This window comes from Mastacembelus armatus, chromosome 6, assembly GCF_900324485.2.
Source record: "Mastacembelus armatus chromosome 6, fMasArm1.2, whole genome shotgun sequence".
Classification (NCBI taxonomy): domain Eukaryota; kingdom Metazoa; phylum Chordata; class Actinopteri; order Synbranchiformes; family Mastacembelidae; genus Mastacembelus; species Mastacembelus armatus.
The window spans coordinates 12870009-12895082 of NC_046638.1; the positions used below are offsets into that span (position 1 = coordinate 12870009).

General features: G+C 39.2%; 1 protein-coding gene across 4 annotated transcripts in view; it reads right to left on the bottom strand.

Moving 5' to 3' along the window:
• Positions 1–177: 177 nt before the first annotated feature.
• The window catches only part of ripor1 (RHO family interacting cell polarization regulator 1), a 46462-nt gene continuing 21565 nt past the window's right edge, over positions 178–25074 (bottom strand). For 2 of the 4 annotated variants that reach the window (XM_026311206.2, XM_026311203.1), the window contains exons 3-24: positions 22236–22388; positions 20221–20299; positions 20026–20049; positions 19463–19516; positions 19121–19270; positions 18865–18928; positions 18242–18285; positions 17323–17448; positions 15654–15802; positions 15342–15474; positions 13040–13165; positions 11887–12059; positions 11042–11699; positions 7629–7765; positions 6027–6168; positions 5565–5700; positions 4312–4473; positions 4083–4241; positions 3801–3997; positions 3332–3415; positions 3056–3146; positions 178–2829 (exon numbers count right to left, since the gene is read on the bottom strand). In XM_026311206.2, coding sequence (XP_026166991.1) covers positions 2732–2829; positions 3056–3146; positions 3332–3415; positions 3801–3997; positions 4083–4241; positions 4312–4473; positions 5565–5700; positions 6027–6168; positions 7629–7765; positions 11042–11699; positions 11887–12059; positions 13040–13165; positions 15342–15474; positions 15654–15802; positions 17323–17448; positions 18242–18285; positions 18865–18928; positions 19121–19270; positions 19463–19516; positions 20026–20049; positions 20221–20299; positions 22236–22388 — 3139 coding nt within the window. In that variant the 3' untranslated portion in view covers positions 178–2731. The remainder of the gene's footprint in view (positions 2830–3055; positions 3147–3331; positions 3416–3800; positions 3998–4082; positions 4242–4311; positions 4474–5564; positions 5701–6026; positions 6169–7628; positions 7766–11041; positions 11700–11886; positions 12060–13039; positions 13166–15341; positions 15475–15653; positions 15803–17322; positions 17449–18241; positions 18286–18864; positions 18929–19120; positions 19271–19462; positions 19517–20025; positions 20050–20220; positions 20300–22235; positions 22389–25074) is intronic. The other 2 variants (XM_026311204.1, XM_026311205.1) reach the window with 2 other exon arrangements.

Below are 25074 nucleotides of genomic sequence, written 5' to 3' on the forward strand. Positions count from 1 at the left end.
TAAAATATGACACTCCCTATTGTGACTATGCCACTTGAGCACATACAGTTTAGTAAGGAAGGTTTAAAAAAGCTTTCTATTGTAGCATCAGTGATGCCTTATTTCAGCTATATTTGTGCTATTTGTATGGGCATGACCAGGTCAACATGAAATTATCAAACACAATGGCACATGAGACAATCTTTAAACATATTTTTAATAGTTTATATATATTTGACACCAGCATATCTGGTTATACATTCTAGAAAAAAAGATAGAATAAAATGTTTCCAATGATGCAGTTTATCAGCCTTAAAAATATATATATAATGTGACGTAGTAGTTATCCACTGTGTCACACTCTCTTGATTCTTAAAGTATCTCATGTCTTACTGCATCTCTGCTACTATCAAACCTTCAGGCACTTAAGCATTGTGAGATGCTTTATGAATGCAGAGGTATACTGCAGATTGCTGCTGTTTTATAATGGGAAGTACACTGAATACAGTGGTAGACAAACAGTGAATCCCTTCATGTGAATCAGTACATATGATTCTAGTGCCACGGTAGTCTGTTGCTTACAATATGTTATACTAAAGAGCATCTAAATTAAACAAAATATAAAATATATTGGTGTGATCACCTCTCACCTATAACAGCACAAAATAATATCTGAACTTTTGTTATTATCAGGGAAAAACAGTATCTATGGCAGATATGTAATACTGAGGCACAGCAATGCTGTGAGCAACAAACATTCACAATGATATATTCACAATGACAGCACTAATATGTTGACATTTAGTATGTTCTCAACATAGTAAAGCATGCTAATCATGAAGCACATCAGAGGCTGTTGGGAATATCATTAGTTTTGCTTATATTTGACCATAAACCAAATTCACAAACTGAAATTTTGACCTGATCGTGGTACTAGCGAGAGGTCAGAGGATCCTTTAGTTTTTACATTTCATCTGATGGGCACATGTCTGAATCAAATTCCATGGCTCCAAGAATTACTTCATGGGACAATTATTTCTTAATTTCTTAAATATCTGAATCTGAACCAAAATGGAGGACTGACTGTCCAAACTGCTATCGCTACAGTTCCACTGAAGTATGGCTAAGAATTATATAACATTTCTTATTAGTACAACCTTTTTACTCCCAGAACATACATACATATATACACACGCATACGCACACACACACACACATATATATATAAATATATATATCTTGATATAGTATTTTTATACTATCATGGGTCATGGGGCTGCTCCAGTAACATCCCATTTAGAGCAAATGTCAGTTGTGCAGTGCCACAGGAAGGATTGTCATTCAGTCAATCATTTCATCAGTGATTGGTTGACTGAAAATAAACTGTGCCATTATAACAGTAAAATACATCTCAGAAACAAGGTATACATTTACAAATGAAGACTGTTGGCAAATCTATTTACAGTCACAAAATATGAAATTTCAGTGGCATATATTCATGTTATATGTATTTCCATGAAAAAGAGGATACATGATTATATAATTGTGGAGTACTGACAATGAACTGTTTATACCACTTTCAGAGGCAAATTTTCTACAGTCTCAGACTTTTCAACAAAGCAATAGTGTGAGTTATACTTTCTTTTCTGATGACAATATGTTGACAACATTAAGCATCAAGGTCTGGAAGACAGAGAATGAAAAGCTTTCATTTTCAAATAGAAGGCATTTTTTCAGTTATCCATATAGACCTTCCAGTTACTGTTATATAGCTGTTTCATCTAATGCATCTACACCCGCTGAAACAGCCACAGTGTGTCATTCTGAGCAGCATAGTGAGCCCCTTACTGTTACAAATGGCCTTGTAATATAATTGGCTAAAGAACTCAGGGCCCACTGTTAGTTTTCCATAGATACTGTAACTCAACTAATGGGACCTCAGTAGCTGTCGAGTGCTTAATTGCTGCATCTGAAATTCCCTTTTTTTCCAACAGTTTATTATTATAAGTTTTGGTACTGACACCTACACAGCACTTTACAACTTCCTGCAGTGACTGGCCAGGTTTTGGAGGTGTGAATGTAGGCATGGTTTGAATGTATCTTGGTTTTATATGTAGGTCATATGTGTAGACAGACTAGCTAACTTATAACATTTGATTTGAGTATTAATCACAGATCATGCAATGGAATAATGACTTTATAGGTGTATTGACTCTAGGTATGCCTATTGGTTCACTCACAATTAGTTTTTAAAAAATTATCTGATGAAGCAACTTTTAAAAAATATTTGTAGAATTTTGCTAACTTGTTTCAAAAGTGTATTTGTTTATGTCCACTTAATTCTTCTTCCCTCAGTATCCATTTTATCCTCCAGCTACTTCAATTATATATCCTTCCATTCACACCTGCTCACATTGAACATTATTCCCAGCATAATTATAGTCCAACTGATTTTCTCACAGTAGTTAGCACAGGTTGCTAAACAAACTAGTGTGTCTGCAACTTACTGACTTTAAATGTTGAATGTTAAGCAGACTTGCCATCTTTGGTGAAGTACTATTGCAACCTCTCTGACAGTGTATATACTGTACATTATTATATGTGCCTTTGTATGTTTTAGTGTAGTATCAGGGTTGAAGAATAGCACACTGTTTATTATTATGGCATATGAGTACTGGCAAATCACAATACTGATATAGCCTATTGTGTTACTGATGTTTTGGTTTTCTTCCAACCCAGAGTTTGTGCTGCATTAGAAAGCTGTGCTGGCCATGCTTCCAGGAGCAAAGAGTCTTGGTATGCTATCCAGAGATGTCTCCACATGTCTATGGGCCATCTTCCCCTCCTCGCCTGCTCCGCACAATGAATGGAAGAAAAAAAAATGTGATAATTGATGTTGATGTTGACTGCCAGTTTCTGTGCTTATTCTTATTTTTGTAAAATTACACATCATTACAACCATGAAGTAAAGATAATAGCAACCACCTTTTCCTCTGCTTTCTGCTTCTTAAAAACAGCCTGACAGTTAAAACCGGAGATGTAGCTATCATTCTAACAAATAAAATGGTGTTATTACCGAGCACAAGCAGCGCTTGTTTAGCAGCATCTCTGACTTCCTCTTTGTCTGTCCGACAAAGATACACCAACTGGTCAATACTTTCTTTGGCCTGGAATGACAACATGTCGAATACAGTGGTCAACATGATAACTCTATTGTACAGTACAATTAAGATACAAACAGAATATTTCATGCCAGTTATTTTAATTTTACCATGCCCATGACGTAAACTAGACTAGTGTGTCCTTAAAAAGTATTTTTGGACAAGCACAGAAACTCCATATGTATTTGTACCTTGAGACAAGCTAAGGCCTTGCATCCACAGACTCTGGTGTCCACATTCTCATCTTCCAGAAGCTCCAGACAACTGACCAAAGCCTGTACAGGAGAATGTGCACAGCCTTTACTGTCTTGTGAGTATCAACTTATTTTTAGTATTGCTATATATGCAGGCTGATAGTAAACAATGTCATTACACACAAGCCAAAATTTTGTATGTCATGAAAATTAGAATCTGTCGGAATTACACAGTACACAGTGTAACATTGGCTACTGGTTATAATTAAAACAAAAGTTATTAGAATGATAAAGTTGTAACATTAAATGGTACAACCTGAGTGACACTCAGCATCTCAAAATAGATTTAGGTCAGAGAGGTCACAAATTTAGTAATATAGTTAATAACACAAAAAAGGTATATTGTCATGACTGGTGCAAGTCTAGTGTGCACACTGACATACAGGACATGCAGTGGGGGGCTTACTTGCTCTCTCTGTCTGGGCTGTGCAGCCAGGCATCTCAGTGCAGAGCTGGCAGAGGCTGACACTTTCCCTCGAGGGTCTTTTAGTAATTTGGCCACGGTATGAAGCCCTTCTCTGCTCAGGCTGCACTCTGCAGAACGTCGCAGTGTGTGGACAATTATATCCTGGTCACAGGATGCCAACCTCTGCACCAGCCACACTGATTGAAGATGGTATCAGTAATTATTGTCACTGATTAGATTTTTTTGCGTTCATTTAACATTATGTGTGTGTGTACATGTTACCCTCTTCTGCCAGGTCGGTGATGTGTGTTTCCATGTCACTGATGCTGTTACCATCTATGTAACTCCATAGTTGGAATAGAGTCACCATCATTCTGTCTCTGTTACTGCCTCGCCGTGGTAATCTCTGATCCAGCACCCGCTCCAGCAGACACAAGAACACTGAACAAGCATAGACACGTTAACATTGCACACAAACTAACATGTACTACAGACACAGAAGTTTCTGTACCTGTGTTGGCAATGCTGTTGGCCCTCTCAGGCAGTATGGTGGAGTAGGTTGTAGACAGTGTAGTCAAGAAGCTCTCAGCAGAGACGCTGTAGACACTGCCCTGTCCCACACACTGTTGCCATAATGACACAGCCCCCAAGCACGGGCCCAGGTCTGGTATCACTGTGATAAAGAGAAGGTATGACAAAGTATTTTTGATTCAGCTGAACTTTAAGGTATTTCTTCAGTTCCCTCTTAACCTAGTGTGAGAAAATTGTTGTTTTTTAACTTAAAGACCTCCTATTAGTTTTTTCTGAACAAAAGATGCAATTGAAAGATTAAACGTTTAAGCAAACTTTGCAAAACATTTGCTAAGATTTCGTTTTTTATCCCTTTCATTATAAATAAGAACAGCTCACTCAAAATCACCAAAGGCCTTGATGCAACCTAAAATTATCAATGTCTCTCACATAAGGTATAGCCACACAAGCCACACCCATTTGGTGACAGATTCAAGTGTATTTGTATGACAAACTTTAGTAAATATCCTTAGATTTATTAGTAATCCCATGTTTACATGTAATTTTTCTAGACAGTTTGATCCTCTAAAAATTGGATTAAAAGTGGTCAAGAGTCTGGTTCACAATTGATATTTCATAATATTAATCTTCTCACTTTATTTATTCTTGAAAGTCAGCATGATTACCTATTTTACCTTGAGGAAAATCTACATAATGATGCACATAAAAAATAAAGATTTTCTTTTGTCAAATAACACATGTAAATGATTTTGAACATATGTTCTAAGTAGTTTAATTTTTTGTTTATCAGCTATGTGTGAGATTTTGTTGTATGTATTTTGATCTGTCTGAATGCTGCATTACTAAATATTACAGTCTGTTATTAATGATTAATGATTATTAATTATCAGTTATAGTTAGCATGTTTCAGCTTATTAAATCGCAAGCAGCATGCACTGTGTATTTTAGCAATAAACTACACTGCCTTTTTCATCAAGCAAACCTATGAATTTGATCTCTAGGTGGTTCATCTATCACAGAACACAGGACAACATTTCAGCAATCTTATCATTTGTAGTCAACCATCACTGGACACACCAAGGAATAGGCAAAGGAATAAATGGAAAAGCAATCATGTTTCAATTTGATATTCGATTTCCATTTGCTGACAATGGACGGATGTGACCATTGTGACTGGCTGCATGTAAGGTGCAGAAGGACAGACAGATGTATAATTTGTAGATATTACTGTACCTTCAGCAGGCTGTCTGGGTCGTCTTGGGTTGTTCTTAATGAGGCCTCGGATGATTTTGAACACTTGACCCTCTCTCTGCAGTTTGTCTAAGGCATACATCTCTCTACACCGCAGAGGACCAAACATACCTAGATGCTACAGGCATAATGTTGTATATCACTTATATATCACCAAACAAGTACCACCATGTATAGTCAAATGCAGAATAACAGACTTGGAACAAAATTAAATCATTCCAACCAAACACTAATTTGGCCCCCTGTGGTGTACATTTCATCTCCTATTTATCTCTGTGGGCTGTGCATGCCGAAGACAGAATTGTATAGCAAACATCTCTGCTAAGATGAAACTTTAAAGACTGAATTCAAGGTAAAAATGTAACATAATCATGTGCATTACAATAGCTGGAGACTCTGATTTGAGTGTGGGAAATGATAGTGATAGTTTTACGGCCCTCTTACCAACAGCTGTGCACTGCAGTTTTGCAGGTGTACCACCAAGGAACAATCTAGAGTGGTGCAGCCTGAGGTGAGGGGGGAGGCAGGGATGGAAGGGCTGTCCCAGCCTCTGGCCTGTAGAGACCTACCCATATACAAGGAATTTCAAAGACATATACTGGGTTTTGAGGGGCTTCTATCAACAATGTTAGTCAATTAGTTCTTCCCTTAATGGTAAATGCTAAATACAGATACACAGTTTAAAAGGCAACATAACTGGCAACATATAATCAATAAACAAAGAACATGCAATATATACTGTACATGTTTGTTCATAAAGTACAAAAAAGAAAACATTATTACACACACTAAAAAGGAATAGTTGTGTCTACTACTGCTAGACCATGCAGTCTGTAGCTTAGTCCTGAGAGCAGAAACTATGTTTAAGATCTGGTAAATAAGTAAGGCAGTTAGTTGGCCCACCACTTTGGTGGGATCAGTATCAGTGTCTGCAACAGTTAAGATTTTGTGTTAACAAGCAAATAGCATGTTAAAGTACCGTATAGGCCAAAGTCGCACAGCAGTATAAGTTGCTTTTAGCAAAAACAGCCTAGTTGAACAGAAAAAACATGTAAGACGCTTCTGTGTATAATTCGCATTTAAATGCAAAGTTTTGTCTAAATTAGCCTAAACGTAGGCACAAGTGCATTACAGAATTCATTAAGTAACGCTACACAACTCTGCCAACATCGGGGTAGATCTGAAGACAAAAGTTCCTGCTGTGTTTGAGATCTGGGAAGGCTAAGCAGTTAGTTCTCCCACCACTTTGTAATGGATATTTATCATCCCTCAAACAACATTTTCTTTTGCCACCATAAGGTTGACATTTTTTAATTATTTGAATGGTTGTCTGCTTCTGATTTTCAGCCCTTTACTGATAGAGCATGTATCAGCCTGGCCTTACTTACACATTATTAATACAGCTTCTTAGTTGATGTCAATATAAAACTAAACTAAATCTTCTAATACACTAAATTAAAATCAACAAAATACCTCAAAGGATAATGAACTAGGCTACATATGTTTCTACCTATTGGCATTATGTGCAGTTTGTGCATCATGTTGTTCTACATAATGATTCCAAGCAAGTTCAACAGGATATCAGCTAGTTTCTACATTTAGAATCTATAAAAAGAGAAAAACAATGGGATAAATGCAATGCTTAGATTCCACATCAACTGATAAGCTGTGATATGATAATATAAACAAGGTGTTATTTGGATGACGTTATAAAAAGCAAATATATTTTTCCCAGCTGTTCACAGCAATTTATTATGTAACAGCTCCACTAGATGGCAGCAAAATATTACACTAGATACTACTTTAGGGTTTCTTTCAACAACAGGAAGTAGATGTTTCTGCATGTTACTATAACAAAGAGCAGTAAGGACAATTTACTTGATACTGGAATATGCCTTAAGTTATTCCTGTGTGTGTAACATATTCTACCAATTAAGTTAAGGTCATTACATTTATTTTTTTGAAGGATCAATAGTACTTGATTTGATATAACCTGTGCAAAGTTTGTTCCCCTGAGAATTTCTTATGTGATATGTTAGTACTAACCTGCCATTTCTACTCCTCTTGTCACCCTTTTCCTCCTCTTCGTCCTCCCAATCAGATGTGTTGAGGAAATCAAAGCTGCCCAGAGCGGTTTCCTCTGTGAGGCTAACCACACTGGGTGAATGGCTGTGTCTGCCACCCTACACACACATACAAATACACAAACACACACACAGATCCATAGTCATACCACAGGCCCACAGTCAGTTCTTAGGATGCATGCACACAAGTATAGATAAGTATGACTGTGTACACACAGTGGATAATGAACAGAACTTATACTGAGCATGCACAGACTCATACTCAGTCACACAATAGGAAAACACACAGCCAGAGTCTGTGACTACACAAACCTGGTACCACCTTTAAATCAAACACTGATAACACAGCATCACTGACAAAGTGTATATCTGAACAATGTGTGTATTTGAGTGTTTACATCTATGTGTATATGTGAAGGCACGTGTGTTTAAGGTACACAAACATAATAACTAAAAATATGCAATGTGGAATGTCGTTATAGCATAAAGTATAAAAATATATAAGGATATATACATACATATAGTGTATTAATGGTAATTTTGCAATCACACTTAAGAGATATAGAGTGGAACTGTTATCCTTGTATATATGTTGTAAAGCATGTAGTGAATTACTGTATATGTAGCAAATTGTCAAAGAAAGTGGGAAAATACAGCAGTGTTCTTGTATTTTCATTAAATTACTCTCTGCTTGAGTAAAAATGCTTTAAAGATGCACTAAATCAGTGAGTGTTTATGTTTTGATATACCGTAACTGATATCAACTTAAAGGTCTAGTAGAGCAAGTTAAGTAGGGATAATGCTTCGAATGCTGAGCAGGCCGAAGCATTCAAATGAAAGCAGCAGAGCCCAAGAAAATACAATGCATATATCACACAGGGTAAAGCTGTTGGCAATTTAAATACAGTGGGAATTAAAAGCAGCTGTAAATGTATATAAAGAAAGTTTTAAGGTACTGGAGGTTAGGGTTATAGAATGGATTGCCTTTTACAGGCTGCACAGCAGACTTATGACAGCATGGGCTGACCCCCACTGCAGATTTTTTTCCTTTTGGCTAGAAGACTGTCCACAACAACCTTATATTACACCAAGAAAAAAAAGCTGCATCACAGCAGATCAAGATTAGTGGCCAGGGCTTTTTGCATTTTGTGCTTTTTTAACACTAGTTTGCACAGAGATGCAGAGGTAAGAGAGAGAGGGTACAACAAGCAAGATCCCCAGCTTGAATTTAACCATGGATATTACAGTTATGTGACATGCCTTTGCAGTACAAAGAGGAGAATAACCCACAGCATATGGGCAACTGTTTGGATTTGATTGGTGCACTAGAGTTGCTGAAATGGACATCTGGTTAGAGAAGATGGGAAATGTAATTTATCATTATGGTGAGGAAAGGTTTGAGGTTTGTGACAGTTAGAAAAGGCAACATTGGAGGTAGTAAAATCAACGTGGTAGCAGGAGATAGGCTTGCTTGAGAACCAAGACAATTTAGAAAGTAAATGATGAAGATTATAGATAGTGAGAGGGGGAATTGATGTGCAAAATAACTTCGGATTTAGGATGGCAATGTTAAAGACAACACAAGTCTTAGGAAAAACACATGGAAAAAGGCACAAGTAGGTTTTTATAAAAATTGCTATAAATTTCCCAAGGCAGTATTTACTATGGAAGAGAAGTGGGACTTTTAAAAATGACTAAATGGGAACTAGAGACAAACTTAAAAAGCTGGATACAGATGAAGATAAGGGCAGAAAGTCTAGTTTATATCTATGCCCCCTATTAAGACCACAGACCATCTGATGCTTGTTAAAGCCACTTGTTAAAGTTAGTATTAGCTCTGGGCCTAATGGTGTGCTCTACAGGCTGCATAAAATGCTCCCAATTTGATGTAGATTTTTTGGAGGTTTGTTATAGTGGCATGGAGGAAGCAGCTTATTACTAGGGTTTAGAGAAAGATGGGAGATGTTGCTCCCCTCCCTGAGCTGCTACGTTATCATGGTGGAGGGGTTTGAGTGCCTGAACGATTCTTAGGAGCTACTGTACATTGTTGGGGGCTATATGCCCCTAGTAGGGTCTCACAAGGCAAACAGGTCCTAGGTGACGGACTAGACTAAGAGTGGTTCAATTGCCCCTAATGAAGAGGACAACAACAAGGACCGTGACATTGACCGGTATGGCCGGATCCCCACCCTTGAGCCAGGCCTGGGGTTGGGGCTCCAAGGCAAGTGCCTAGTGGCCAGGTCTCCCCCATGGTGCCCAGCTGGGCAAATCCCGAAATGAGGACGTGGGGCCTGTGGGTCCACCACCCGCAGGAGGATCCATAAGGGAACGGTGCAATGTGGATCGGGCAGTAGTTGAAGGCGGGGGCCTCGACGACCCAATCCCTGGACTCTGAAACTGGGTCTAGGGACATAGAGCAAGACTATGTCTCTCTCTCACAGCCAAAGAGGTAGGAGGGAATATTTTAATGTCATCCAAAAATGTTTCACAACTGCAAAAATGTTTCAAAACTGCAGTTTACTGCAGCATGGCAGCAGTTGCAAACAGGCATGATGCTCAGTTTCCCATGGCAATGAGGGTATTATCAGGGCATCTCAATGGCTCATAGCAGAGTCAGGGCAGTGCTTACCACCCATAAGGGTGTGCATGGATGATATGCACCAGATACCAAAAGCTGTATCCAAAGTCTACTGGATAAGTTTAACAAATATTTAAAATGGGCAAGGATGAAGGTTAAGCCAGAGCAAGGAGTACTTCTATTATAAAGGGCATGCTTTTAAATAAAAGGTTTTGTATATATGAATGGGCAATTCCTACAGTGTTAGAGAAGCCAGTTAAAAGTTTAGATCGGTGGTATACTATAACTCTTAGTAATAAAAGGCAAATCCAGGACCTGAGGTACTAGGTAGTGGATGACACTAAGTATATAAACTGTGGTGCCTGCCGTTTGGTCAGCTGCCCTGACTGTTGTGGCCACTGACAGTAGGAGAGTGGGGGTCAATCTTTCAACCAGTCATAATTACTCATGCTTCAAGGTAGGTTAACATCTACAGCAGGGCCCAGTGATATACTGAATATATCACTGAATTAAACCTAACTTTCTAACCTAATCAAGCTGTTTTGATTAGAAATGTTGTCTCTGCACTTTGTTACATTTTGCACATAGATCCAATGCTGTAGCTGTTACAGGGGATTGCTACTAAACAGAGTTTTGTTGTATCTCATTGCACAATGACAATAAAGCTTCTTCTTGATGATAACTTTAACTTCTACTTGAATACTGTGTTTTTACAAAGTAATAGTACTTTTACTGTTCCTATTTTAATCTACTCCATTCATTTTTTTCATTTCCCACCTTCCCACCTTCCTCCTCACCTTCAGTGTAACCTGCAGCAGCTTAAGCTCCTGTTCCAGCAGTTGTAACTCAGGGAACTGTCCTCTGTAATCACCCAGAGAGGAAACTAAAGCTCTCAGAGCATCCTCCAAGCCGCGGTCCACTGGACCATCATCCTCTCTGGGCAGACCACCTGCAATCGAATCTGAAATCTCCTCCACCACAGGCACCCGCTGGGCTATGTACATTACATCCCCACTTTCTGATGCAGCAGTACTGGAAGAGGAGCATGTGGGCACAGAGCTCAATGCATCATGTTTCTTCCTTGCTTGGTTTTGATCTGTGAAATCTTGTGTGTTTTCTTTGATGACATTGAGCCTCTTTGGTGACATGTCAGTGTCTGTGGCAGTAGAGCTGGGTGGCTCAGGAGTTCTGCTGGGCATCTCCATTACAATATCATTGATAGAGATCCCAGAGGCCAAAGACATCACCTCCCCTGATTCACCAATTGATCTGTCTGTCAGTACAGTGCCATCAGTACTGCTTTCACTAATGTGGCTCAGAGAGCGCAAGTAGCTGTGTGAGATGTGGTTGTTGTTCGCCACTCCATCGTCTGTTGCTATAGGAGACTGTTTCCCTGAGTCATCCTTTTCACTGTCAGATTTTGTCATCACAGTAATTGTCCCATTCTCCTCTTCCCTGTAAATCAATTCATATATTATTCATTCTAATCATTAAAAGAGCACACAATATAGCAAACATTCAAATTCATTCCTGTAACAAGTCAACCATATTCAAGAAATATGATTTGGAAAAATGTTAATATGTCAGAATGTACAGTAGTATTAAAATAAAATCTCCCAAAAAACTCATAAATGAGTGCTACCTATTGCTCTTTGCATGGTGTTTGGGTATACTGGGAACCTCACTGCCAGAGTTGACTTTGTAGGTGGAGTTTGAAGTTGAAAAGAACGAGTCTCTGAGACAAAATGAGATGTTAGGCTGTGGGGAGGTACTTCCTGTTACAGCTGGCTGAATCTCTGGTGTCACCACTACTGCCTAAAAAAGGAAATAGAAATGGACATACTGAGTCACAGCCAAACACAAACCATGAACAATATACGATCATAGGCACACCACGAGTCAGCCAAAGTCAAAGGAATTAAGGGGATTGTTAGTTTAATAAAAGGTACTAGCATTTATGGAATATAGGTGCATTTCAGTTCAGGGGCCGCATCCTTGAAAGGCTAACTATGGTCTAACTGCAGCTGTGAAGGTTGCAAGGCAAGAGCTACAAACAGCTACAAAGGTCAGATGTTTATAGACTGCCTTTGTTCTCCAAAGGATGTGGCCCCTGAACTAAGACACATCTTAGAGTTCAATTGCTCCAAATGTAATAATTAAATCTAAATAAACAACAGTGATTCAAATTTAATGAAGTCATATTTTATAGTCTGTACACTCTGCATAAATAGTTTGTTTTGGTTTTACAACTATCCCTGCCCTTCCAGTTTCTGATTGGCTGAACACACCTGGCCCAGATAATCAGCAGTGGGTAGGACAGGGATATCTGGAAAACAAGCAGGACAGTAGCTCTCGAGGACCAGGGTTGGAGACTACTGGCTTAAAGCCTACTGAGCAACAGTCCCCTGACTGTGAAACATGATTGTTTGTGCTTTTAAGCTGGAAGGTGTCAACGCTGGATAAAACCTTATTTCTTAAAGGTGAAAGAACAATTTTATAAACACACAAAATACAAGGTATAGTTCAGTTACTAAACCAGCCTTCAGGGGCATCCAGAAGTAAGCAGGTAGAAATTATATATCCAAAGTGTTTCTTCTACTATCTTACAAACCAATTCTCAACAAATCATACAGTAATAAACAGAAAAGTGTTAGACAGAATGATAATATTACAATCACAAGGTCACATGCCTAACGCCCAATGTCACTGGGACTGACTCCAAGCCCCCCAACCCCTGGTGACCCTGGGAGGACTAGAGATAGTTGTTGGATGGGTGGATGTCTGTTGTGTGTTACCTTATGCTGTGTAGAATTGTGTAACCCTCCTACAGACAGCTGAGGACTAGAAGAATCATCAGAAGATTCAGAAGAATTAGACCATGCTGTTCCATTTTCTAACTCTTCATGACGACGGAGCATGTTCTGAAAGAGTTCAGCAATTATTAAAAGGTTGGACAGATAAAAAAGCAGTTGGATGTGGTGAAAATACAGAAGTTTGGTGAACATTTAGATGTGTAATGCACTACACACACACACACACACACACACACAATTGCACATTTTGCACACCCCTCAAGTGTGTGCTTCTTCCCTTTTGCTGATCAGTCATGTACCGTAAGCATTTAGAGAAATTTACTGAGTCTGCATACTTCAGATTAAACAGTTTGGGAAGCTTAGATACACATTTAATTATCTTAATTATCTCCAATGGATGAAACAAGCAATGTTCAGCTCTGCTTTGTTCTCTGTTATTCTGCTTCAGTGAACAGGTTTGCAGAATGCTGAGCGCAGTGCCCAAGAACAAGCAATTGGAAACCGATATGTCAATAATGGTTACTGAGGCAAACAAGGCAAAGTGGACACACTCTAAAATGCATATTGTTAGGTTTTTGAAAATGTTCCAGTGTAATGTATTGTAATGTATGTAATCTAATGTATAAGAATAATTTTGTAAGCACATCAATCTATCTATTTATCTATCTATTGATAGATGCGTGTAGGTGCATCTATAGATCCATCTGTCTATCATAAATGTGCAGTCTGTCTGTCAGTTTAGCAGAATATCAAAGATCAAAGCATTATCTACCAAAAATCTGGAAATCCCTTGTATTTCGTCTCACATGAATTACTGTTATTTGATTTAACTTTTTGCTGTAAAAAAGTCTTGTTAAACATGAATTCAAAATGCAGCTGTCAGGATTTTAACAGGTGTCAACAAACAAGAGCACATCAGACCCATTTTAACATCTTTGCACTATTTAGTTTTACTACTCCTTAAAACATTAATCTCAATGCAACAGCCCATTTCCCTGAAGTCCACAAATACAGATATTCTGGCTGTTTCTAAGACTAGACTAAAAAAAAAAGGAATTTGCATGTAAGAGCTGACTGTGGAACAAAAACCTTGAAGAAATTAGGTTGGTAGACTCTATATTGTCTTATCTAAAATCATCTTAGTTTTAGCAGGTAGTGGGTTTGTAAAATTTGACCTGTGGTTCAACTGGAGGTTTACACCTTTGATCATTCAACTGCTGATGCTTCTTGACAGACTACTCGACAGACTTTTTTTAGTTCCTAGATCTCTGTTTGTAATAAACTACAATTATCCATTAATATTTCCTTGAGGTTTTCCTCCATCACAACTGATGACAGTAGACGTTTCTTCATATCATCTATAGTCTCATAGGTTTAACAGTTATACATTACATCACGGGTCATCATAATGAGCTACAGGTACATGGTTCACCAAAGTTCATCATCATAAATATACACCAATAGTGTCTAGGCTCTGTCAGTAGGTTGTAATTCCTCTATAGCCCAGTGGAGAGTTATATGTGTGGAGATCTTCAGTGCAGGCACAGATTTCTGGTTCCTGCTTTAAAATGGGCACCAACAATCACACATTCCTCATGGCTATGTGAAGCAATGAGCAAACAAACGCTTCTAGGCTCCTAATGTTCTACGCTATATAATTTATGACTGTAAATATACCAGTGGACTCTGTGTTTCTACATTTTCTGGGGTTTCTATTCCATTATAACTTACTGCAGTGGGATGTCTTGTTGATGACTCACTACAGGAACAGCTCTGACTAACTGTGTCTCTGAAGATGTCCAGCAGCAGCCGGTGCTGCCGCCTCATCAGATTCTGAGGCAGAGACTGCAAGTCAGAGTGGCAGCAGATGGATAAGGCGCAGTGGAATGGTTAGGGACCAGTCGTTGTTGGCTAAACTCAACTTTGTCTGTTCTCCATGAGTATACAACAATTATAATTGTTTGCGTCTCCCATTGTGTTCATTCAACCTCTTTTATCAGAAATTTACAAAATTCTGCTAATAGGCCAAAAACTACTTGTATGCAATTCTTTGCCATGTTGAGAATGTTCAAAAGAGGTCTGGTCATTTTGCTGTTGTTTGTACCTTTCTCATTTGGGTGTTTTATACATTATAATACTCAAATATAGTGGTAGTGAATATGAGCACAAAATACCAGCAGTCAAACATTCCTCTATCACAGTAGGCATCAGCTGTTAGTATTGGCATCAGTCAAACATCAGAACAGACATAAAAGAGAAACAACCAGAGAATGGAATAACTCACATAGAAGGCTTGTTCACGTAAAGATGGTGTGTCAGGTGGACTCTGGTTAAAGATTGTTGAGAATCTCTTGTTGACAGTTGGAGCTTTGTTGACAGTGCTTGCCACTGATCCCTGGTCATCTTTATCAAATGGACTGCCAGGAGAAGAAAAAAATAGTAGAAGCAGAAGACAACAACAAAAATTACAATAATTAAATAAACATCCCTTATAATGTTTGAGCATTTTTAATAACATTTTACTGATTAAAAGTACAGCACTTACAAAGCTCAAAATTAATTTTAATACACAAATGGAATGGCTGGGAAAACTTACTTCCAAGTAACTTCAAGGCTCAGCTTAATAGTCCCAAGGTCATTAATATCCACAGCAACCATTTGGGGTAGTGCAGCAAATAGGTCCTTAGTCTCACAGGAAACACTTCCAACAACCACGTGATTGGCTAAGCTCTTCAGTTCTGTCACCTAAAAGGCCACAGAAATATAGTGTGGTCAAGCTATTGTTGTCCTGTGCCTTACACAAGTCAGCTGTTGTCATTCAGGTGAGACATGAGCACTGGCAGATTACATCAGTTATTGTAATTATAATAATTACCCCACTGGAAAAATTGAATTGGTGACAATTGCACACACTGGGCAGGCTACTACAAAGTGCTGAATACTGATGGTCATGTTAGGTTTTAATAAGGAAATGTGTTCTAGGTGCTCCAGAGTAAAAGGCTAGCAACAAGACATGCCACCACTGCAGGACCTGGGACCGACTCTTCTGAGGAATAAAAAGGCAACCCTGAGGGCATTGACTAGGCATGGCCGCAACCTACTGTACTTTCTAGAACTAAGAAATGGGGGACCAGAATTGAGTGAAAAGAGGGACCTAGCCTGATCTATAATAAAGTATTCTTTATTTAACAGACAGCATATACTCAAGGTTATGAGGATCAGTCCACACAACAAAAGCATGTTCTGCCCCCTCCAGCCATTGACGCTATTTTTCCAAGGTAAGCTTGACAGCCAGCAGTTTCTTTCAAAGGTTACTAAGACTAAGTTAAAACTAGGTTAATTTTAAAGTCATAGATTTTGGAGCAAAGTGGAACTAATTATAGTGTCCGCGAGAGGGGTAGTAATTTAGTGATGCACATAAAGGTCAAAGTGGGAGGAAGGTGCAAATTTATAGAAAAAGTTATAGAAGTATGAAACATACCCAACCCAGTCTTGGATATTTCAAGAAGAAAATGAAGGTAAATGAGAAAGGTAGAACACTAAAGTGTTTTTCCTGTCGTTTCCACTTCCAAGTTGAAAAACCTAGTGTATCTACTCTCCTACTGGCACTTCATAATCACTTCTCTGGCAGAAGATGGAGAGTGAAGGTGCTTCACCACTTGCTGTATGTTTGTCCTGTAAATAAAAGGCCTTTTGCACTACACACTTGGGTCTTGCCTCAATCTTAATTACACTCAATGTGGCAAAGAAAATATAACCCCAGTGCAATTCCAATGTTGTTGCTAAAAACACCCCTGCACACTCCTTTGTCATGCATCCACTTTTAAGACAACAGGACAGAGACTAGGCAGCACTGACAGGCTGGGCATTTGCCAACCTTGGCATTATTTGCAGTGAGCAAGAGCAAAGTTTGATTTATTGTAGTTGAAATCAGTTGTAACACTTTTGCAAGCCAGCACATTCCCTATTAATAATAACATGATATTTTAATGACCTTGGTTTCCGTGGAGACAGCATGTGTTGTTTCTTTTAATGGAGCAATAGTATTCTTCAAAACAGCTGTCTCAGAACTACTTAGTTTCTGTCCAAATCTTTTCCTAAGCTGAATGTTAGCAGAATATATCTCTTCCCACAACATTCCTGCATGAAGTGCATACAATCTGAACACTATCTCCTGGTATCTCCTAAGAAGTTAAGAAACCTTTGGAGCTCTCCTACAACAAGAAGTAATTAAAAACTGGCTAAAGACACAGGGAGAGACTGACCTTCACAGAGAGGAACTCACTGATGAGGGGCAGAAATACCATCTCTTCAGTGTCCCACACCTGTTTAGCATTGATCTCTATTCGCCCTCGAAGCTTCCACCTCTGCCGACCATACTTCATGAAGATCTGAACAAACACACACACACAATTGCACTCATACAACTGATTTTTGTAACGTTTTATATTTCAAAAGAGCATTTTACTGAATTTTGGTTTATTTTACAAAGTAATGTACTTGAAAGAGGTGTGGAATTCGATACACACAATGCTAGAATCAACAGCACAGCATCGATCTCTCATTCCGTTTATTAGTCACTATTTAAAAAGTCCACAGCACCTAGGCTATCACAACTCAACACATTTCAATGATTATTCAAAAGAAATCCATATTATTAGCTAAACAAATATTATTTTACAATAAGGACCACATATAGAGAAAACAGTACAGAATATTTTCACTCCATATAAATCTCACTGGAAGTTACAGTACAGCAATCAATGAACTGAGAGAAAAAGCACACTAGGCATTTTGTGCAATCTAATGAGAACTTTATATTTAGATTCCAGTTATAAGTTGGTTCAGGTTTCTTCCATAAATTATAGAACACATTCTGTTCTGATGAAGCGAACTGTCCAGCCCACATTGTACAACTTGTATATGTACCGGACAATAAGTCATAACACCTGCAGAACTGAATTAGAACAATTGCTATTATTAAAAATAATCTCTAGATGATCGATTAAACTTTCAGAGAGAGGGAGAGGCCATGTGATGGACTGGTGACCTGTCCAGGGTGTACCCCTGCCTTTCACCCAAACAGAGCTGGGATAGGCTCCAGCAGATCCCCATAAAGGAATAAGTGGGTATAGATAATGGATGGATGGATGGATAGAGGGGGAGAGAAAGCAATTGCCTAACCTCATACTGGTCACCAGCACACAATCTAGCAAATCCAGCCAGACCTGAAAAACAAACAGATCAGCTTTTCATTGAGTATCCGATTGACTGTGATAACAATAAATAATAAAGTGGATGATAAGATTTTAAAATGAAAATGTAACTAGATTGGCATGTTACCCAGACAAGTATACTGAATTGACACTGGGTGATCTACATCAAATTTTGTGTAAAATTACTGCAGGATATTAAGACCTTATTTTCTGAACCAAAATTAGATTGCATGTACATCAAGAGTTATGTGTGCCACATTTTCAAAGCAAACAAAATTGATCCAAGCTTAATAATTCTTTGGACTGTTGTGTCAGCCAAAAGATTTAGAGTAGCAGAATCTTCTAATAGTTTGACTCATGTAAGCATAAAGATGTTGTATGCCAAATGTAAAGAAGACTGAATTAAGGTTATGCCAAGGATGTTATTATAAAGATTTCTGCAATCCTTTCAGTCACATTGAGTTGGTTTCCTTTAGGGTATGTGTTTTTTATTGTTCCATGGTTTGAAGGCAGCAAAATGGCAATATATAAATGCAAAAAGGAGAGAAAAAGAATGAGAGGAAGGACTCACCAATGATGTTTCATTCTTACCTTTCATCTTGATGTGGAATTCCCCCAGCTGGTTCTCGAGGTCGCTCTCCAACACACACATGTTCTACAAAGAAGATCAAGAGTGGAAGAAGTAAAAACTATGTGCTATAATGCTGCTATGTATATCTTGTCTTCATTACGTATGATACATTATATGCTATTACTTTTTAATGTATTGTTCTGCAGCTCATGCAATGGTCCTATTTTTAATGGACTTTTTATTCTATCCTGCCAATCTGCTGTCCTCTTTTCTTACTTCTGTGTACTCCTTGTATCCTTTATTAGCTTCAGCTAAACTCTCTCGGGCCTCTTTACTGCCTGTAGAGGAAGTGTATGCCTTCACCATCTTGTTGGCACCATCCCTGAGTCTCCTCTGCAGGCAGTAGGCTTCATATAGCTCATCGATCTGTGAAAGATGGAGAAAAATACAAATACCATACAAATTTAATGTCTCTCATATGTAACCAATTCAGCAGAGTTAAATCATGAATGTTTTTATGTGATATTTCCAGTTGTTTTTTAAACATGTTTTATTTTATTTACTGTAAGGTTCATTGCTGTAGAAAGGCATTGTTTGACAGGGATTATGTGGTCTCACCTTGCTGAGATGAAACTCCAGTCGTCTCATGTACCTTTCAGTCACCTTCACTTGCTGTCAGAAGGAAGCATAAATAAACTTGAATGTAAAACTTCCGCCACACACAAAGTGGGTTGCCCTGATTACATTGGAGGATGCAGAGTTACATTTTATTCTTCTATTTAAACTGTTTTCACAATATGTAAAGCCAAGTCCCATTTAAGGCTTAGCTGTTAACAGATAGCAGCTGAGGTGGATGAAATCACCTCTATTACATTTTTTTTGCTTTGCTGTTAAGTTACTGTCAAGGTTTGCTACAAATATTACAGGTTTAAAACTCTTCAACCCCTTGAGCTGTTGGAAGGCTTTTAAAATGGAAGTGTTGAGTTTTATAGTGGTTACTATGATGAGTGTTATACTGATGGAGGTTGCACTGGGGAAATGTGAAATATAATGAATTTATTAAAACTACAAGTCAATATGGACAAACTTAAGTTGGTACTAATCAAACAGGAGATTTCTTACAACATTCTCAAATCATCTCTGAGATTATGGTATCTATTTAAGAATTTACAGTAGCTCACCTTGTCCAGTTCATACAGGAAACCCTGAAGGTGCAGAAAACATCGTCATTAATATCCCTGATATTTTTAAGTACGTGGCAACATAGTTTGTTGTACATTTTGTATATATTAAACATAATGTATTTGTAATAGAGTTAGGGCATAAGGGGTATTTTTTTTTAACATGTAATACACAGCCACAGAGTCAAAATGTACCAGTCTGGAGTTCCTCTTTGATTCTTTCATTTGTCTGCTGAGGCTGTCCAAGTCCATCTGATGAACATGCAGGTAAGACCTGAGAGAACACAGAGACAGAGAGAGACACAGACACACACACACACACACACACACACACACGCTGTCACCCGCTTGTCTAATGTTTGCTTTTACAGTGTGAGGTTATTTACAATATATTCAGTGTAATTGAATGTGTATAGACAGTCTTCAGGGTTACAGTAATATTTATCAGTAAGAGTCACCAGTCTTGCGTCAAGGACATGATGTTGTTATAATGTGGGGTGAAAGGATGAAGGTGCAGGACCCAAACGCAGGACAAACACTGTTCTTTTAACCCCTGGATCCACCAGGCTCAGGCACAAAAGAGAACACCCTGACAAATCCTAGATCTGCCGTCAAGGCAACTCCTCCACTCTGTGTCACGAAACACTCTTGCCAACTCTGGCACTAAGTGCTAACGAACCAAACTAACGTCAATGCTCCGACAGATAACAAAAGAACAGAGGAGGTATATATACATTAAAACACGAGGCTAATAGAAACAGCTGAAACTAATCTATAATGATCAACATAAAGCTACCTATACGTAAATCAGACAAGACATGGAAAACAAGCACCAAAATGAATGTCCAAAACAGGATACATAATTTTCCCCACATGACAGGGCCCTCCCCTCAAGGGCCGGCTCCCGGACGACCAAAAAGGTCCAAAAACAGAATCCTGGGCAGGTTGAAGGGAACTAAGTCACAGTCTGGCGATCCTCCCCGAGGAAACCCCTTACAGCTCAAGCAAAACATAGTCCAGGGTCGTTCTGGTGGATGACCCCTCCAGAGAACCGGAACTCTGGCTGTGGTGAGGTCAGCGACCTCGGCCGACCCACCAGGGCGAAGCCCAGGTCCTGGGGAAGCGGTGGTGTCAGCAGCGCCGGACGACCCACTGGACAAAGTCCAGGGTCTGGAGGAGCAGAGCACTTTGAATTGCGTAGTGTATGAAAGGTGCTATACAAATAAATTTGCCTTTGCCTTTTGCCTTTATTGGTGATGCCATCGTTGACCCAGAGGTTCGGGGACTGGCATGGAACCTCAGCGGGGATGCCCTTGTCGGTACACTGAGGTCCACGGAAGAGGATCAAAGCCTCAGAGGAGATGCCCTCGTTGGTGCGCTGAGGTCCGAGTAGCTGGATCACAGCCTCAGCCTTTGTCGACATGCTGGCAAGCCGGCATCGGGAGCGGGAGCTGGAGCTGGAGCTGGAGCTGGGCTAGGCACCTCTACCTAGCCTTGTGGAAGGGGAGACGCTGGGTCCGGCACGTCTCCAGCAACGTGCGTGTGTGAGGTGGTGAAGAGGGAACCTGCCGCTGCCTTGGAGGTATCACAAGGAGGCTGCCTCCCGACCTCCTCTAGCTGAGAAATCAAAGCGAGTGCTTCCGTGTAGTCATCGGAGGCATGACGGAGGTCTTTTAATGCCTGGAGGAACCCCAAATCATATCCCTCCTCGGGTGTCTTCCCTTCTCTGTCCACTGGGTCCATCAGCTGGTCGGAGTATTCTGTTATGATGTGGGGTGAAAGGATGAAGGTGCAGGACCCAAATGCAGGACAAACACTGTTCTTTTATCCCCTGGATCCACAAGGCTCAGGCACAATAGAGAACACACTCCGACACAAATACTGAACCTGCTGTCAAGGCAACTCCGCCACTCGCCGTCACGAAACACTGTCGCCAACTCTGGCACTAAACACTAACGAACCAAACTAACATCAATACTCAGAACAAAAGACAGAGAACAAAAGAACAGAGGAGGCATATATACACATTAAAACACAAGGCTAATAGAAAACAGGTGAAACTAATCTATACCTATAACTAAATCAGACAAGCCAGGAAAAACAGGCACCAAAATAAATGTCCAAAACCGGAAACATAATTCTTAAATTAAAATAAGAAAAGCTCAGACATCTGTTTGTACGAGTGCCTGTGTGTGTGTGAATATACTCACTGAAGGCCCTTCTTCAGTGCCTCATAAACCTGATCTAGTCGCTCTGGTTGAGGAATTTTCAGTGGTGGGTTGGACTTAGTGGACATAGTGAACATCCTGCTGGCTCTGTTAGGCTTCCTGCTGAGACCTGCAGTGCTCAACACTGAGAGGTTCCTGCAACATCAGCAACGTAAGGTAATCAGATCATTCTCAAATACCTTAACCTCACATGATCAGCATCATCTAAATCAATATCATATCATATGGGCTGACACATTCAGAATATACAATATTCCCATGCAGTATTTCATATTATAACAATAATATTATGTAATATAATATGCAATATTATTACAATATATTATAACATTTTGAGATTACAATTTGTATTGTATTAGTGTGTTGTAATGATATTTTCTCAGAAGTAGGTTTAATTTTACATTGAAAACAATACTTATTTTATAGACACATTGTTTTAGCAATAACTGTAAAAACTTATTTTATTATTCATTTATGTTGGATGTCAAAACGTAAAGTGTTTGCTGTTTTATTAAGAGGTTTTGGTATGAATAATGTTGTATGTAATGGTGGAAAGAAGTCATTATGTAATTAAAGGATCTGAGCAAATACATTTTCACTATAGGAGCAATGGACTGCTGTAGTTTTGTCCAAAAACAGGTTTTTTTAAGGGATTGAAAAATTGACAACATATCAGTGGAGGCAGTCTATCCAGTTATCCTTCAAGCTACTTGTTAATTGAAGACACACTGGAGGAGCTCAGGCCAGTGTAAAACAATTAGAAATTCATGTTTCGTGGTCCATCCTAGGGTGTTATTATATGGGGCTTTTCCACCTGCACTACTTGGCTCAGCTTGATTCAACTCGATTCGACTTACCATTAGGGGATAGTACCTGGCAGCATGTACTTTTGAGTACCTCCTCAACCAAGGTTCCAATTAACATTCTGCATTCAATCACTAAGCGGTTCACAGTTGAGAAAATGTTTTACCTTCAAGTAATCTGAGTAATCTAATCCTTACTCTAATAATTTGAACACCGCTGAATGGGACCTATTGTGCAAACATAACTTTTCTTTTAGGGAGAGCAGCTTGTTCTGATCTTGACTTGCTGATAAAGACTGATAAAGATATATAGGGTATCATACCCTATATATCTTTCAGTTGAGAGTGCCTCCTTTTTCTGTTCTCATGACCTTATGGCATTATAGGATATATATTTTGAAGCTGGGAATGCCTATTGTTTTTTGTTTCACATGACCTCATTTTGTATCTTACCATTATAAAGATGTGCTTGGCTGTTACCAGACAGTGACTCTCATGCTGTACCAAGGTGCTGTATGACCGTTACTCCTTGCAAATAAAATTTCTATATAATGAACTGGAGTTCATTCTCCGAGTCTATTTGTTAAAGAATTTACCTAACAACTTAGATGAATATAGGTTCAGTCAGGTTGGCCAGAAACTAAACTGTTGGCTAAACTGGAGCATCGCTATCATGCTGAGAGGGGCAACCCACTTCACAGGCATACGAAGAGGGGGACAACCACATAGACTGTTAGTGTATGCTGACTGTTAGGATCATGGACTTTGTACTTCCTGCCTCTAACCATAATTTTGAAAATCCAGTTCCTGTATCCCTGTAAAAGCATTTTTATTTAACCTATCCAACAACCAACTGTTGAGTGTCCAGGAATTAATCTGTTTGACAGAGGTGTAATATCAGTGTCATGTGACAGGATTCACAAGGCAGCTTCTCCCTCACTTAAAGAGACAGTGGGAGGAAGAGTTAGGGGAGACCGCGTCTGACAATGCTTGGCAAGCAGCAATCATAGGAATACATCCATCGTCTATATATGCATTCAACATGGTCTATTTCAGTTTAAGGTGCTACATAAACTACGCCTTTCTCCGAGTAAGTTAGTCAAGCTGTATCCCAGTTTGGACCCCTCATGTCCCAGCTGTGGGCAGGGCCCAGCCTACCTCAGTCACATGTTCTGGTCCTGCTCAAAATTCACCACTTTTCTGAGAAAGTTTTAAATACATTTTCGCACATGAGTAACAGAAACATTCCACCCAGCCCTCTTACAGCTCCGTTCAGTGTGGTCCCATTGGAGACAGAGTAAAGAGGCAGAAATTTGTGGATTAGAAATCAGAGGTTTGTGTTTTTCGGTGTGACTAATGCAGGAGGTTGTGAAACTTTTTGCTTTGAAATGTTTTTTCTGGTCATACACCAGGGGCACAAAGCCTGCATTTGTGTTCATTTGCAAAATCATACTGTATGTTTTGGTTGGCTGCAGCTTACAATACCCAAAAGACTTGAGGTTCTGATGTAAGATCTTTCATTGTAATCAGCAAAGCAGAATCTTGTTTGGATGTGTCTTCTTCTTCTCTTCTGAACAGAAGACAATACGGTAAGTAACTATTGGCATGTACTAAACAGTTAACGTGTTGACTTCATCTGCTTTTCTCTGCAGGATTCAGTGTACCAAGCATGGAACGGCCCCCTCTGGTCATGTGGTTCAGAGGTCCGACTTAATTAGGCAATGTTTTTCTCATTACACACCGGCCAAAGTGAAGCAAGGAGTGAAGTACTTGGGACCAGTACCTTGCAGGCAAGACTAACTGTACCTTCTCTTTCCCACAGGAACTGTTGGTGGTACAGAAGTTGATTCATGATCTTCAATTTGGATCCCTGCCATTGTAACAATGCAACGGTAGCGTTGGAACTCCTTATGCCAGTAAGTAGTTTCCCCAACTCTACTTCTCGCTTCACTTCACTGATTACAGGATCCTCCTCTTGCGCTTTCCTCAACTCCTCATTGGTCAGCTGTTCCATATGA